Source organism: Benincasa hispida, chromosome 4 (genome assembly GCF_027475165.1).
Source record: "Benincasa hispida cultivar pf3 chromosome 4, pf3_genome.v1.1, whole genome shotgun sequence".
Classification (NCBI taxonomy): domain Eukaryota; kingdom Viridiplantae; phylum Streptophyta; class Magnoliopsida; order Cucurbitales; family Cucurbitaceae; genus Benincasa; species Benincasa hispida.
Window position 1 is genome coordinate 49705263 of NC_143481.1, and position 17425 is coordinate 49722687.

At 30.6% G+C, this 17425-nt stretch overlaps 1 protein-coding gene across 1 annotated transcript; it reads left to right on the top strand.

Moving 5' to 3' along the window:
• Positions 1-11328: 11328 nt before the first annotated feature.
• LOC120076234 (uncharacterized) lies at positions 11329-12394 on the top strand. Its single transcript, XM_039029998.2, has one exon. The coding sequence runs from the start codon at positions 11729-11731 to the stop codon at positions 12236-12238; it is 510 nt and encodes a 169-aa protein (XP_038885926.1). The 5' UTR covers positions 11329-11728; the 3' UTR covers positions 12239-12394.
• The last annotated feature ends 5031 nt before the right edge of the window (positions 12395-17425 follow it).

The window sequence follows — 17425 nt, forward strand, 5'->3', positions numbered from 1 at the left end:
TTGTTGACAGATTTGAAAGTTTTTTTTGTCATGTTATAGTCTATCACCATTTATTGTGATAATAGTGATGTTGTGGCAAACTCTAAGGAGGCTAGGAGCCACAAGCGAGGGAAACACATTGAGCACAAATATCATCTTATCCGAAAGATTGTGCATCGAGGAGACGTGATCATCACGAAGATTGCTTCGAAGTACAATGTTGTTAATCCATTTACAAAGGCTTTCATGGCTAAAGTGTTTGAGGGTCATTTGGAAAGTTTGGGTCTATGAGACATGCATCATATAGTCTAGGGAAAATTGGAGGTGTTACTGGGCATAGTGTATGCCCTAGTTTATTGTTTTGTGTACTATACTTGGTTTTTATACTTTGTATTTGTATACCCCATTAGTTTTAGGACAGATGAGAGATTGTTGGGGTTGATGCCTTAAATCTCTTGGTTTCATAGTTTATAATTTTTTTCGTACAAATGAATTATTTATTTAAATAAAGTGTTATTTTATTTTATGTTTGGTTGCATTAATCCAAAACCAATAAACTAAGATCCAAGGTTATTTAATATAGCTTAAACATGTATATGGTAACATATAAGTGAATCATGTTTAAGTTTTAACCTGAATGGTCTGTAATAGATATATAAGATTTGGTACCTATCCTAGTGACACTACGGATACGACTCATTTTGTAATTGTTACAATTGTTGTAAAATGTTACAAATGATCTAATCCCGATCATTCATGTGGAGACATGTGAGTGGGGGTATCATATACAAAGAGTTTGTTTACCGGATCATGAAGTGATTAGTCGCTCTTTATAATACCATTAATAGGTGACTTGACCTTAATCATGAGTAAGTTGTGAATTCCTGCCTATGAGGGTGGTCCTTTGATCTGCATGGGTGAGAGTGGTCCATTTCGGCAACTCAATATGCTTACCATTTTGGGGATTCGTCTGAGTAAGAAGTTGGGACACAACTATACAAAAAGGAATTAACTCCTTCATGGTCATATAATAAGTAGATAAATTGCTCCCTTAAGGGTTGGTTTCGGGTCTTGACAATGAGGTGCCTTACCCTTTCACTATCCAGAGAGGGGTTCAGTCATAGTTGAACCATGACTAATTGTTCATTAGAGGGATCAGTGGTACTTAAGAAGTTAAATGTAACTACAGAGGTAAAACGATAACTTTGACCCAGTTGTAGGTACGAGTAACTTGTGAAGGTCATCTTACTATTGATTGGTTATTTTCAATAGACACAGAAATATATCTACAGTGTGAAGACTGGGGCTATCGGTCTTTAGTGGAGTGACCGACAATTAATGAATGACGATTAATTAATTAAAGAGTTTAATTAATTAATCTCGTACCATTAGAGCTTCTAATCTGTAGGTCCATAAGGTCCCTTGCTAGTTCAATAATGGTTTAATGAGAATCAATTAATTTTGGATTAATTTGCATTGTTCAAATTAGTTAAAGGGAAATAATTATATAAGATACAATTAATATAATGTATGTAGATACAATATATTATAAAGTTTAATGAGAGAGATAAATATTTGAATATGATTCAAATATTAATTATATGAATGAGATTCATATAAAACTATACTTTAAAATTAATGTGAATATGATTGATATTAAAATTATAGGTTATATGCGAAAATATAAAGTTAGTTTATATTATATATGATATAATATAAACTATAAATTATGCATTATATATGATATAATATATAGTTTATTTTAATTATATTAAATTTAATATAATTAAAATTAAAAGTAAAATAACTCCAAGGGAGTTATTTCACATACTAAGAGGAAGTTATGAAATAACTTTCTCATCTCTCATATACAGGTAAGATTGCAGAGAAGTGTGTGATCTGGTTCATTACATGAAAATCCCCTCTTCATCCTTCTCATCCTCTGCAATATTCTTTCAAAGAATTTCCCTTCTTCCCTCACAAAAATTATATAAGCGAGCTCATACCTCTACTTGATTCTCACCTTGAAAATAGTGAGGAAGACTTCATTGGTGGTGTCTAAGAAGTTGAGTTCTTGTTGTATTCATGACTGGAGCATTTGAGTGGAGGAGAAGAGATCGCGGTCTTGTTGGAGAGGAAAACAAGAAGAAAAAAAATTCTTCAAGGGTAAATTTTTTCTCATTCCTTTTCCTCTCTGTCTTTTTCTGAAATCATGTTTAAGTTGTTAGATCTCTATTTTCTACTCGGTATCGTCGCCAAAATGGAAGGCATATTGATTCGGCGACTCGTGCCACTCTCACCCATTCAAATCAAAGGACGATCCGGCATAGGTAGAAGTCCATAATTCACTCAGGATTGAGACTGAATTACACATGGTCATTGTTTGAAATATTAATCTCTTTAGTCAATGGTGTTTCTAAAGAGTGCGTGAGTACTCGCAGCGGAAAGATCAGAGTCCCAATTTTAATTTCACAGAACATAAAATATAGAGGACGGAAACCTATGATAAACACAAATTACTTTAAGCATGCTATCATAGTAGGAGAGGAAGAAAGGATTAAAAACTTACCCTTGAAGACAAAACTCTTCATGAATCCTCTCCCGATCTACTACACAAACAACTCATACTCGTCCCATGTACATATGAATGCAACAATGAACACAACAATGCAAAGCCAAAACCAGACACCACCACAAAATGAATCCTCATTATTCTAAAGATTGAGAGTCATTGAGAGGAGTGGACTTCAGTAATTAATTTTTGGATGAGGGAGAGGTTTGAATTTTTAGAGCAAAAATTCATAGAGAGTAAATCTCAGAAGTTCTTCTGTGTGTTTACACGAGAAGGCAGAGGATCTATATTAAAACTCTGCCTTAACCCACTTCCAACGAGAGAAAAGGGGGATGGATGGTTATCCAATAACTCCCCTTTCTAAAACTGAATTTTTAAATTAAAATTAATTTTAATTCAACCTATATATATTTATATGTATATGTGTGTATATATATATATATGCTATGTCTAATATAACACATAATCTATAGTTTATAGTATATCACATATAATATAACCTATAATTTATAATATTAATCTAATTAATATTTGAATCATATTCAAATATTTATTTCTCTCAAATAAACTTTATATTATAATGCATCACATACATTATATTAATTATATCTTAGATAATTAATTCCCTTTATTAATTTGAACAATTCAAATTAATCCAAAATTAACTTGATTCTCATGAATCCTTATTAAGCTAACAAGGAGACCTTATGAACCTATAGATTGAAGCTCTAATGGTACTTGATTAATTAATGAAACTCTTTAATTAAATTAGTCAATTTTCATTAACTGTGAGTCATTCCATTAATGACCGACAGCTGCAGTCTTCGCACTATAGATAAATTTCTATGTCCATTCGATAAACCAATTAACAGTGCGTTGACCTTCCACAAATTGCTCGTGAGTATAGTTGAGCCAAAATTATCATTTTGCCCATGTAGTTACATTTAACTTCTTAAATATCATTGATCTCTCTAATGAACAATTAGTTATAGTCCAACTATAATTGAACCCCTCCCGGGCCAAGAGAAAGTGTAGAGCTACATTGTTCAAGTCTTGGAATCAGCTCTTAAGGAAGCAATTTATCTACTTGCCTTAAAAGTAGGGAATGGATGAATTCCTTCTTGTGCAGCTACGTTCCCAGCTCTCCAATCAGACGAATCCCCAAAATGGTAGACATATTGAGTGGGCGAAACTGGTCACTCTCACCCATGCAGACTAAAGGACCGCATTCATATGCAGGAGTTCACAACTCACTCAGGATTCAAGTCAAGTCACCTATGGTCATCTTAGTGAACTGTAGGTTTCTTCTAGTAACGATGTTATATAGAGATACTATTCATTTCGTGGTCCGGTCTTACACAAACTTTTTGTATAGAATACCCTTGCTCACGTGCCTTCAAATGAATAATTAGGATCAAATCATTTGAAGTACTTTACAACAATTGTAACAACTACAAAGTAGGTCATATTTGTAGTGTCACCAGGATACGGTACCTAACCTTATCCATCTGCTACAAATCGTTTAGGTTATCACTTAAACATGATCTACTTATATGTCTCTACATATATGTTTAAGTTACAGAAAATAACCTTGAATCTTAGTTTATTGGTTTTTGTGGATTAATGGAACTAAATGTCAAATAATTATTTTATTAGATAAATAAATGTTTATACAATACAATTACGAACTACAAGACCACGAGATTTAGGGTATTAACCCCAATAGTTTCAAAGAGAAATTAAATATTTCATGGTCCAGTATTATACAAACTCATTGTACAGGATACCTCCACTTGCATGTCTCTATATAAACGATTTGGATCAAATCATTTGTAACATTTGCAAAGTGGGTCATATTCATAGTGTTACCAGGATAAGGTACTATACTATTGACTTTTTAAGTTATTTGAATATGATCCACTTGTATGTCAACCACATACTATTTAAGTTACAATAAATAATCTTGGATTTTAATTTATTGGATTGAGCTATGCAAGTCTAAATGTCAAATAAATAACACTTTATTTATGTAAATAAATAATTTTTTTACAATGTACAAACCATGAGTTTAGTACATAAACCCCAACAGAATTAACTAAACTATTTAATTAGTTAATCTTTGTCATTAACTATAGAGCAAACTACTATAGACCTCTAGTTGCACTCTTATGCATTGTAGGACAAATTGCATCCATGGATATAACCATTACATGCAAGTCAATCTTTCACGAGTTGTTCGTAATTCTGGGTCAAAAGTTCGTTTTACCCCTGGAATTACGTCTATCTTCTTAAGTACCACTGATCCTCTAATTAACAATTTATTTATGGTCCAACCATAAACTAAGCCCTTCTCAGGTCAGTGAGAGGGTAGGGCCCCATTGTTCAAGCCCTGAAATCAACACTTAATGGAACTACTCATCTACTTTTCCTATATGAGAAGGAGTGAATTACATCATGTGAAATTACGTTCCCATATTCCTATTTGATCAAGTTTCTAAAATGGTAGACATATTGAGTCGGTGACTTAGGCCACTCTCACCCATATAAATTAAAGGACGAGCCCTCACAAGCAAGAGTTCATAACTCACTTAGGATTAAGATCGAGTCATATATGATCATCTTGTGAAATATTAATCTCTTCAATTAACAGATTTGTACGAGATACCTCGACTCACATGTCTCCATATGAACGATTTTCATCTAATTATTTGTAACAATTACAAAATAGATCGTATCCATAGTATCACAAGGATATGAAACCCAACCGAATCCATATACTATAGAGCCTTTTATTATTTGAACATGATCCACCTATATGTCAACTACATACTATTTAAGATTACATCTAATAACCTTGGATTTTTAATATAACAGATAATTTAATATTACATATTTAATAATTAAATTAAATAATATTAAATAATTACCTATGAGGCTTTAGAACACAAATCCCAACAGCTTTGGCGTGAACCACTCCGTGGGTGTGTTTGCTATAGAACTGTCAAATGAACTGTTTTGACACATTTCATCACAAGTCAAACCCATTTGTCGCCAAAAGCCATTTTTAACATCACATGTCGAAGATATAGTCATTCCACCCGATCATAGACCTTACTCATATCCAATTTTATAGCCATGTTCCTAACTCTCCTTTGGTCCTACAACTAATCACATGAATACACTCGAAACCAATAAGCACATTATCCAAAATTAAACAACCTAGAACAAACGCAGATTTGTCTTGCAAAATCACAGAATCACACACGCTTTAACCTATTAGTAATTGTCATAGAAATAAGTTTATAAATTACATTACAAAGACTAATCCACAGAAACTCTGTCATAGAAATTATAAGTTTGGTTTACCTCATGTACAATCATGTACCAAAGCCCTTCCATACAGTACTGTTGGCAAATGTCAGAAGTTCCCGTAATTTTAGCTTTAATTTAATTCAACATATCGGTTGGATCTTATTAAAAAGTTCATAGTTCGAGAGCATTATCGCAAACAACCCTTCTAGTGATTGGTGCAACTTTTATGGTTGATCGCAACAAATTTTATTTTATAGTTCAATTAGTTGAGTATATACCATTTATTAATATTAAAATTTTGAATTTTTAAATTTTATGTTGTTGAACTTTAAAATAAGATAATTCGTACATTTTTCAGGTCAACAACTAATTACAAAGATATTATGAATTTAGGATTGTACTAATCTATATATTGTAGGGGTGGTAGTTTTGACATTATTTTTCCTAAAAATCATCCTAACACAACTTAACCTTCACATCCATTTGTTTACATTTAAGTGTTTTTATTATTTATTACATAATTCAAGGCAAAATTGTTTGAGAAACAAAAAGTTGGAAAACAACATAAATTGACGTAATTGTCCTTATGGAAATGAAATTGATAAAAAAGAAATTTCAAATTTTCTTTTCCTATTTGTTTTTTTTAAAAAAAGTAGAAGGAAAAAAAAAAGAGGAAGTATTTGTTATCACAAAAAGAGATAAGAATCTTGAACTAAATTGTATGAGAACTTAGCCAATCCCAAAGGATACATGGTGGTTGGACCATAGATGTGTAACCTTTTCCATCACGCTATTACATTAATATCTTTATTTATTGCTTATATATATATATATACGTATTGATGTACAAATATTATTAAAAAAACATTGTCCCTACAAAATATCAGTAAGAATCAACTATTTTTCTTTTGTGCCCATTGAAGAGACACCTTTTGAGTAATTGGTCTATTTTAGATTTACTCAAGAGACTGGAACAAGAAATGGCGTTATTTAAATGTTTAGTCGTGGAGATTCACAATGTAAGAAATTAAAAAGTCATGAATATGATGTTAATAAGTGGTGAAATTCATAGTAAATTTAAGAACTCTTTGGACCAAACAAAGGAGTGGAGTTTCCATCCCACCTAACTCTCTAAACAACTCTTAATCATTGTTTTTTTTTTTTTTTTTTTTTTTATATTTTTGTTACTATTTTTTAGAGAAAAACTTAAGTATTGGCTAATAAAAAATTGCCACGTGGCAAATATTTTAATAAAAATATACATTTTTATTTTTTATGTGTAAAACAAAGAAAGCATGAGATTAAATGCAGTTTAGATTACACTTAATCATTACTCATTTTCTTACAAACATACACATATAACTATTTATATTTTTTATTTTTTATTTCGGAGTCGATTGGACAACTATGTTGTTCTCTTAATTTTTTCGTTTACTATGATTCTTTTTTGTTTAATGGTATACATTCATTGATGTATTTAAAAATGGAATAAATAGAATTAGAGGTTCAAATTGTCTTTCATTTGAATATTCTTTCTACAAAAAATATTTTTACCTTCATTTCAATATTTATCTATTTTAGTTCTTTTACTATTAAAAAGTGATTTATTTGATTTTTGTTGGTGAAAGATTAACTTATAATTCATTAAAAGAAAAAAAAAAAACTCTTCAACAAAAAGCTAGGTAAATATTTAATGAAGGTTATGTTAGTAATTAGGACAAAAGAAAGGAGCAAAACATAGCCATTGGTGAGTTAAAAATTTGAAATTATTATGAAACAACCTTTCTTTGTTTTGGGGTTAAAGGATGCATTTCTTTCTTATTTTCTTAAAGGTAGTTTCATGTCATGTGCATTAGTCAACATCTCAAACCAAACAAAGTTATTTACAATATTCACTCTTTTATTATTGCCTTTCCCTCCTTTCAAACTCACCATTCACAATATTGCCCCTTTTTCTTTTTTCCCTCTTTCTCATTCCATGAATTCTATTCTCAATTTCTCACCCAATCCACTCTTTTATTTACAAATTTACCCCTAACTTATATTAATTTTCCAACTGCATTGTGAGGTTTATTTGACTAACATCTTTGGTTTGTTTTCAAAGCTAGTTTCCATTTCCTATCAAACAAGGTATGTTTTTTTTTTAAAAAAAAAAAAATAATATTTTTTTCTTTTTTTAATTTTGAAAAGACAGGTGGTTAGTTCAAAACTTAAATTGAAGTTTTGTTTATTTTACTGTTTTGGTGTTCGCTATCATTTTTGGTGTGACGATATTGAATCGTAAACATGTTTTCCATCTTGTCATCTACGTTGTTTTGTAGAATATCTCACCCAATGTTTTTTCTATCTGAAAACACTTTCCTTATAGATAAAATTTTGTGGATTATTCTTAAGAACTTTTTCATTCCTCCGGTGTTGGTTGGGGTTGTGGTGATTGTCCGATCCTTCCCCTTTTTCTTTTGAATATATAAGAGTCTGTATTCTTGGTTTTACGATTGTCACTTTTGAAGAGATTGTGTCATTTTGTGTTTGTGATTCTCAGAGAGAACCGAGGGTGTCGATCCAAGCGATATTGTAAGGGAGGTGTTGTTGGTTCTATTTACAAATTTGCCCTAATCAAGGATGAAAATATTCTTAGATATGTCGATATATCCATAAATTTGATGGTTCAATATCGGTATTAAACATCTATGAATATCTCCAACATTTTTTATAAATTCTCGTAAAACATAAAAACATCGTCTATCTAATCCATTATGGATATGATTGCTAATAACAATATTCATAACTTAGTTTTAGTGTAAAAACAACATAATTATTTATTTAAATAAATTCTATACAAAATTTCGTGACTTACAGAAATATCTGTTGATATCAATATTTTATTGATATATTTGTAAAATTGAAATCTCAATGTCGATATCGACATCGATATTTTAATCCTTGTCCCTAACGTATATTAATTTTCTAATTGCATTATGAGATTTACTTGATTAAGTTGTTTGGTTTGATTTCAAAGCTAGTTTCCATTTCCTAACAAACATGGGATGTTATTTCTTTTTTCTTTTTGAAAATTATGAAGTTTTTTATTTTGAAAAAACATGTGGTTAGTTAAAAATTTAAATTGAGGTTTTGTTTACTTTAGGAAATGAGAATTAATAAATGAAATGAAAATTTTAATTTTATAATTGATGATGTTTACTAAAATACAATAATGGAATCAATGGTTGGAGTCCACCACCAATTTTGAAAAATCCTATCCCATAAAAGAGGTATTCCCATTCCTCTTATTAAACCTTCATCCTTTTCTCATTCTTTATTCCATAGGCTCCACCACTTTTTATTAATATTTTACATTATTGCCCTTATAAATCATATCCACAATTATTTTACGATTTCTCTCTTATTTTCCAAATTTAAATTCCCAAAAGTTATTTATATTATAATAAAAATATTTACATTAATGATATTCTGATATTTATTTTTTATGTTATTTTTAATGATATAATAAAAAGAGTTGATTCACCTCTTATATTATGTCGTCTATATAAATGTAAAAGTATCAATAGAAATGTTGTTAAGTCGATGAAAGTTGCATACTGTACTTATTTTAAATTTATTACATCATTCTTAAAATTTGAAACTCTTTTCTAATATATTTTCGTGTAGATTTATAAAACGAATATCCTCTTACTTGTGAAGAAAAAAAAAATCAAGTCAAGAATATTTAAACAATTTTAGATTTATCAACTTATAAAGTTCTGATTCCATTACATTTATACCTACAATATTTATGCTTACAACATTATGAATTATATATTTATATTTAAACTAAAATTCAATCTCATTCCTGCCTACACTAGTGCCGAATCAAATTTTTCTTTAGAAAAGTAGAGATTTTTATCAAAAAGAAAAGAAAAATAAAGAAAATAGAAAAATGAAGAGTTGTTTGGAACATTCTCAACAGTTTGATTTAAAAAATAAGTCAAAAAGTAAGTCATTTTAAAAGAGATCGGAGTGTATTACAACCACTCAAAATAACTTTTCAAATGCATTTTAATCAATATTTTTAATCAAAAGTATTCAAATAAAAATGATTTTTTTGAAAAACATTTTTCTCAAATTTATCCAAACGGACTCGTATGAATAATGCTTGGTTTGACAAACTTAATAAAATTGAAGTAGTTGGTCATACCATATTTGTTAATAAAGAATATTGTATGCAATATTTCAAAACTAAAACATGAATATTTAAAAATGAGATTAATATGTAGGGAAAAAATTCATTTTAAATTTTTTGAATTTTAAGAAATAGGTACATTTAATCTCTCATATTTTAAATCGACCAATTTGGTCAAAGAGTTTTCAAGAATAGATTTAAAAGACTCTATGAGTAAAAAAATAACCATTTTTTAATTTTTTTTTTTCTCATCTCTATGTTTTCTCTCCCCCTAATAAGAATAAAAATTATAAAAAAAAACAATAAAACTGAAAATAAAAGAATTAAATTGGAGAAATTTCAAATCGAAGAAAAAACTAAACTATAAAAGTTTCATGTGAAAAAAATCATTACAATTATACAAGAATCTCTCTGACTCAAATTAGAAGAATATTCTTTCAAAACCTTATGTCTCTCATATAAATGATCTAATATAATATGCTTAAAATGTTTTAAATTGAAATAATAAAAAATTAAATATATAAGTTATTTTTATATTGTTTGGAGTCTATCACTTTTTTGAATCAAATAACTGCTTTTATAAAGAAAAGAAAAGTAAAATAGAAAGAATATGATGCCATATAAAAACCCAGCTAATTGCACAGTGAGAGAAGAATGGTGGGTAGACGAGCCAGAAAATGAAAAACAAGAGAAAAAAGCAAAATAATAAAACAAAAATAAAAATATGTTTTAAATCTTACTTTGAATTTTGTTATATTTTGATCTCTAAATTTTAAAAAAATGTCCATTTTAATCCCTAAATTTTTAAAAAATATTTATTTTAGTCCTACTATTAAAATTATGTTAATTCTGACAGAAATGTGAGGGAATATGTATTCTTGGATAACTAGATTCTAGCAAGATGAAAGTGAAGTAAAATGTCAACAACTAACATGTCAAAATACTGAACGACCAAAATTTTAAACTAAAAATGTCTTTTATATTATCCTGCTTTACCACATTATTCAAAATTAACTCTAGATTTTTTAGCATAGCTAACTTGTTTGCTAGCCTAGTCATCCAAAAATACAAGTCACATGGTCATTTTGTTAAAAAGTTAACAAAATCTTAATATAGTGGGATCAAAATAAGCATCTTTTTAAAGTTTAAGGACTAAAACAATCATTTTTTAAAATTTAATGACCAAAATAGAATATTATTCAAAGTTCAGAAACCAAAATAAGATTTAAACATATAAATATATAAATAAAAGAGAAAAAGAAAAAAAAAGAAGTGAAAATAAATAAAGAAGAACCGTATTATTTATGGTCGACTGAGTAAGCCGGTGGGTCCGGTTTACCGGACTTGAAGATATTATACAAACCAATTAATTCTTACAAAATTATTATTATTATATATATATATATATTTTTTTTTAAAAAAGATAAAGCCAAAAAGTTGAATAGAAAAATAAAAAAATAAGAAAAGAAGAAGAGGAGGTGTCCGTGATGTAGACTACGCATTCTCTACCACGCGCCTGGTGTCATTATCATTACCCAAACTCTCTCTCTTTCTCTCTCTAACTTTCTCTCTCTTCTTTGTCCCCTTTATATATCCCTCTTCTCCGCTCTGCCGCCGCACCCTCAACCTCAACCTCTGCACATTCCCCTTTCTTTTCCCATTTTCCGGTCACACTCCGTTAATCCATGGACAATCACTCATCATCTAACAAACGCCTCCGAGTCGACTCACTCGACTCGGAATCCGACTCTCCCGAGGTCAAGCGTCTCCGGGACGACCTCCTCGGCCTTCTCGACGACGCCGACCCGGATCCCACCGTTCAAGATCTCGATTCCATCATCCAGAGTTTTGCAGACGAAATCTCCCCTGTTTCCTCTCCGCCGCCGCCACCTCCGCCGGCCACCGGCGACTCCTTGCCGGAGCTCGGGTACCTTCTTCTAGCCTCCGACGATGAACTTGGTCTCCCGCCCTCCGACGCCTCCACTAGCCACGGCGGCGAGACGGAGGTGGTCGAACTGGCGCGGGCGTCGTCGGAGTCGTCTGGGATCGGAGAGATTTGGGGATTTGAAGATACAGTTCCGAGTTACGAGGCGTTCGAGTTGGGGGAAGGAGAGAGATTTTACAACGATACGACGGAATATGTGGCGTTTGATGGACTGTTTGAACATTCCGATGTGTACTCTGTTTTCTCGTGACGGCGAAGAAAGGCTCCGCCGGTGACGAAGTAGGAAGAAAAATTACTTTTTTATCTCTGAAATGAATATAAAACGACGACAACCCATTTGTAAATTTTTTTTTTCTCATTAATTCCATCACAGAAAAAGAAAAATAGGAGTAGGTTGATTTAAAAACGACCACATTAATCATTATTATTATTAATATTACAACTTAAACTATTTATTGTTAAATATAATTAGGATTGGACCCAGGCTGTGGTTCTGAATTTTTATGTCCCTATATTTTTTTAATATAAAATTATTCTTTATGGCAGGCTTCCACATTTAAAATTTGATTAAAAATAAGGAAAACTTTCTCCTTTACGAGAAATTTCAAACTATTTATAAAAATAGGAAAAACTATTGACGGAGAATGATAGATTTCTATAAAAAAGAATTATAGATTTCTATCCAAAGTATTACTATTGTGTGTAAATATATATATATATTTTTTATTTTTTAAAATAATGGGTTATATTATATTTATTTGGAATTTTTATATTTATTTGGATCTATTAGATCTGAAGTAATGGCATCTTTAAACTTTTTTTTTTGTGTCTTATAAACTTTACAAATGTCAATTTACAAAATAATAATAATAATAATAATTTTGTCTTATAAAATATTTAATGTATTTAGATTCTTTAAAAGTCTATAAACTTGTTATAAAAGTATTTAATTGTACTTTTAATTTTAATCTAAAAAAATAATAGACAAGTAAGGAATCTATGAACATAAAATTAAAAGTTTAATGACTTAATATATAAAAATACAAAAATTTATCTTCATTTTTAAGTCTATAAATATAATTTACATCTCTAATTTCACTCCTTTCTTATATATTTTTTTACCCATGTTTCAAAAGTCAAGTCGAGAAAAAAAATCAAAAAATAAAGAACAAAATGGATCACAAATAAGACTTTAAGAAATTGAAAATTAGAAGACTGGTTAGATATTTTTTATAGCTTAGGATATATTTGATATATAGACCAAAATTTTAATTTAATCAAACCATAATCTATATCAAACTAAAATATAAAAGTATTATAAATAATAAATATTATAGAAAATAGATGTCATAAATGCTCTTCCTTAGTGTTCATTGACCATGTGTCATATTTTCATTTTTTCAAAGTATTAGTGACACACATTAGACAAGTTTCAAAAAGTTTGGAAAAACTAGAGAAATGCATAATTTGATATTTTATTTACCTTTTTTTATTTTTTATATTTATATATATTATGTTTAATTTATTTTAATATTTATTTATTCTATATATTTATGTTATATTTATTTATTTTAATATTATATTTTATTGGTATTCGTATTCCTGTTGTGTTCTCAAATTCATAACCATTATCAACACAAGCTCTTGTCATTTTTCCCGCTAAAAGTATGTCATAAAGGTAGTCGGTTTTTTTCTCTTTGTTATAATTAATAAATTTAATGTTATTTTGAATATTTAATATCTACTAAATTTCTAACATAAATACAATATTTTATGATAGTGTTGTCATGACAAATATCACAAAATTAGAATTTTTCGCCATTGATATTAACGACGATAATTATTTGTCATGGGTGTCTGATGTCGAAATCCATTTAGGTGCTATGAATCTTGGAGAGACTATTAAAGAAGGAAATATAACATTCAATTAAGACAAAGCAAAAACTATGATTTTTCTTTGTCATCATCTCTACGAAGGATTGAAAATGAAGTATCTTATAATAAAAGATACCTGTATCTTATGGAAAAATTTGAAAAAGAGGTATGATCATAAAAAACAGTTATTCTTCCTAAAACTCATTATGAGTTGATGCATTTAAGGCTACATGATTTCAAATCAGTAAGTGATTACAACTCCACATTATTTAATATTAATTCAAAATTGTTATTTTGCGGAGAGAAGATTACTGATATTGATATGTTAGAGAAGACATTTTCTACATTTCATATCTGGAATATGCTCCTGCAGCAACAATATCGAGAGAATGGTTTTAAATAGTATTGTGAATTAATTTCATGTCTTCTCGTGGCTGAACAAAATAACGAGTTATTGATAAAAAAAATCATGAATCTCGACCAACCAGAATAACATCATTGAAGTGAAGGCTGTGAATTTTAATAATAATCAAGGTGATGATCGTGGTCCTGGTCGAGGTCGTGATCGTGGCAGAGGAATAAATAATTATTATTTTCGTGGTGGTCATTCTAATTATTCAAATTTCAAACGAACCACACAAAATGATAATCACAAAAGAAAAGCCCCACAAGATAAGAGTTCAAAAAGTGTTGAAAATAAATGCTTTCGATGTGGAATGATTGGGCATATGTCACGTACTTGTCGTAAGTCAAAACACTTAGTTGATCTCTATCAAGTCTCTCTAAAAGAAAAAGAGAAAAATGTGGAAGCAAATTTTGCATACCAAGATAATGACATATTTGACCCACCCTATATGACAAATTATGATGTGACCGACTTCTTTGAATCTTGATAACTAGCAGATATGCCAGTTATTATAAGCCTTCTATTTAGAATTATGAGGGCTGACAAGTAGAAAATATAGTGATAATACTTAGAATTTGTGAAAAATTGAGTTTGCGTCAATCAACATTAAAAATCCTGGCTAACCCAATATTATGCGTTATTCCGTGTCAAATTGTCTATTTTTGTAGCTATTGCAAGAATCAAACGCATGCGCTGAAGATAGGCGACCACAAAGACAATCACATTTGGTGAAACCGAGCTATCGCATAGACGATTGCATGCGATGAACGCATACAATCATCACATGGATATTGCGACTATCGATCGAATGCGTTCATCACTTGGAGATTGCGGCTACGGAGTTATAACCATAATAGAAGGGCGATCGCAAGATGGGTGGAATGTGTTGATACTTCAGTTGAAATAAGCTCGAACGCATACCTTGGGAGTATCAACAAGATAAGATGATATGACATTGCCCATACCGCGACAAAGGCAGCAGTGAGCCAGAACGCAATCATGATTGCTATCGGTGGCCCTTAGACCTTCACTTCAAGGCATCCGAGCTTCTACCTTAAGGCAGATGTTTGCGATCACAAATGAGAGCATGAACGAGATTTTCTTTGAGGATGCTTCATCTCCACAAACCATTCCGAGTGACGACCGGAGCTTTAGCCGGAGATAGAGCTCGAGAGAGACATCTCCACTATCCATCCATGACACCACCAGCAGTCTTGATACGTTTCAGATGAAAAGCAAGAGATTGTTTTCATCGTGCCTTCCATTTCTCCTCTTGCCCCAATATTGTATTACATTTTAACTTAAGATATTAAGAAAATTTGTAATAAATGCATATCTTAATTCCTTCAGCACCATCTTCTTCATCTTCTTTATCTATGTCATCGTTTACATTCATCGTTTAGTTATCAAAGGCGGTCATATACTCAATCGTATAGCCTAGAGATAGGACACATGTAGCAACCCACCGAGAGGTGTGCATTGTGCGAGTATAGTGAGTTAATTCGCTTCGCTTGGTGTGAGGCGGTAGCAACGCTTGTCTATGTGTTATTGCAATGCTTGTCTATGAGCTGATTAGCCGCAACTAATAGCCTGAAAGGGTGAATAGTGGAACACACTAAAGCAAAGTATGCATCGTTCCTAGAGATAGACACGATCTTATGCTCGATGCAACCATGCATTATAGAGATATAAGCATGCAGCTAGCCACCAAGAGGTGCGATGCGTTAGTGTGCCGAGCTGGAATTACTCGGGCGACCTAACATAATGAACATTATTATGCGTTGACGATTGTTGCATCTCTATCAATTATCTTAGTTAAACTTCGATTGCTCAATCTGAGTAGGAGTAGTGTGTAATCCATTTTCTTCTTTTTACTTTTATTCATCGCCTCAAACGTATTGCTTTACAAACATTATTGAGTTACAAATCCTGAGTTCGACCTTGGATCACCCGAGAAACTTGCATTCTCGTTATACTTGGTGAGAGGGCAAAAAAACTTGTGATAAGAACGCATGGTCATTGCATACGAGAATAATGCATACTTTCCATTCCAATGCATGATCGCCGACGCATGGGTACAAACACATAACATAAGATGTGCATCATCACATATGCATCGCATAATTGTGTTCGCACTAATTTTAATCAACAAATCTTCTAAATGAAAAATTGGTAGAATTGATGGAACATCAAGTGTTTCATTTGAATATGAAAATATCTAGATTTAATGTTTTTTTCATCTTCATGTTTTTTTTCTTATCTTAGTAGATGTTAATCTTTGTATATTCCAAATGTTGTTTTTTATTGTAATTATTTTCTTTTAATGAAGAAACCTGAATCATTTTCATATGTTGAGTGACTAAAAAATGAGTAAAGAAGATCTATGTTTGGTAGACAGTGCAACTACACATACAATACTTACAAGTAGAAAATATTTTTCCAAACTTACAATGTTAGAAGCTAAAGTTAATACAATATCAGGTTCTGCAAACCTAATTGAACGGTTTGGAAAAACAAATATTATTTTGCCTAGAGGAACAAAATTTACAATTGACAATGCATTGTTCTCTAGTCAATCAAAGAGAAATCTACTTAGTTTTAAAGATATACGTTGCAATAATTATCATATTGAGATTGATAGTAAGAATAATGTGGAATATCTATATATCATATCTACTCTCTCGAATGAAAAACGTATACCAAAAAAGTTGTCTGCTTTATCTTCTGGATTATATTATACTCATATACGAGTAATCAAAACATAATCAACAATGAATCTGAAGTTCATGAATCTAGAAATATTTACCATTTGGCATGATCGATTGGGTCATCGAGGATTTATAATGATGAGGAGAATTATTGAGAATTCAAATGAACATCCATTGAAGAGCCAGAAGATTCTTCAATCTAATGAATTATCATGTGATACTTGTTCTCAAGGAAAATTGATAATTAGACCATCACCAGCTAAAGTGGAGATTGAATCACTTGCATTTTTAGAACGAATTCATGATGATATATGTGGACCTATTAACTCACCAAGTGAACTATTTAGATATTTTATGGTATTAATAGACACATTCAGCAGATGGTCACATGTGTGCTTATTATCAAGTCGAAATTTTGCATTTGCAAGATTACTTGCTCAAATAATTA

Coding starts and splice junctions, on each gene's coding strand:
- LOC120076234 (XM_039029998.2), top strand. CDS start 11,729: ATGGACAATCACTCATCATCTAACAAACGCCTCCGAGTCGACTCACTC.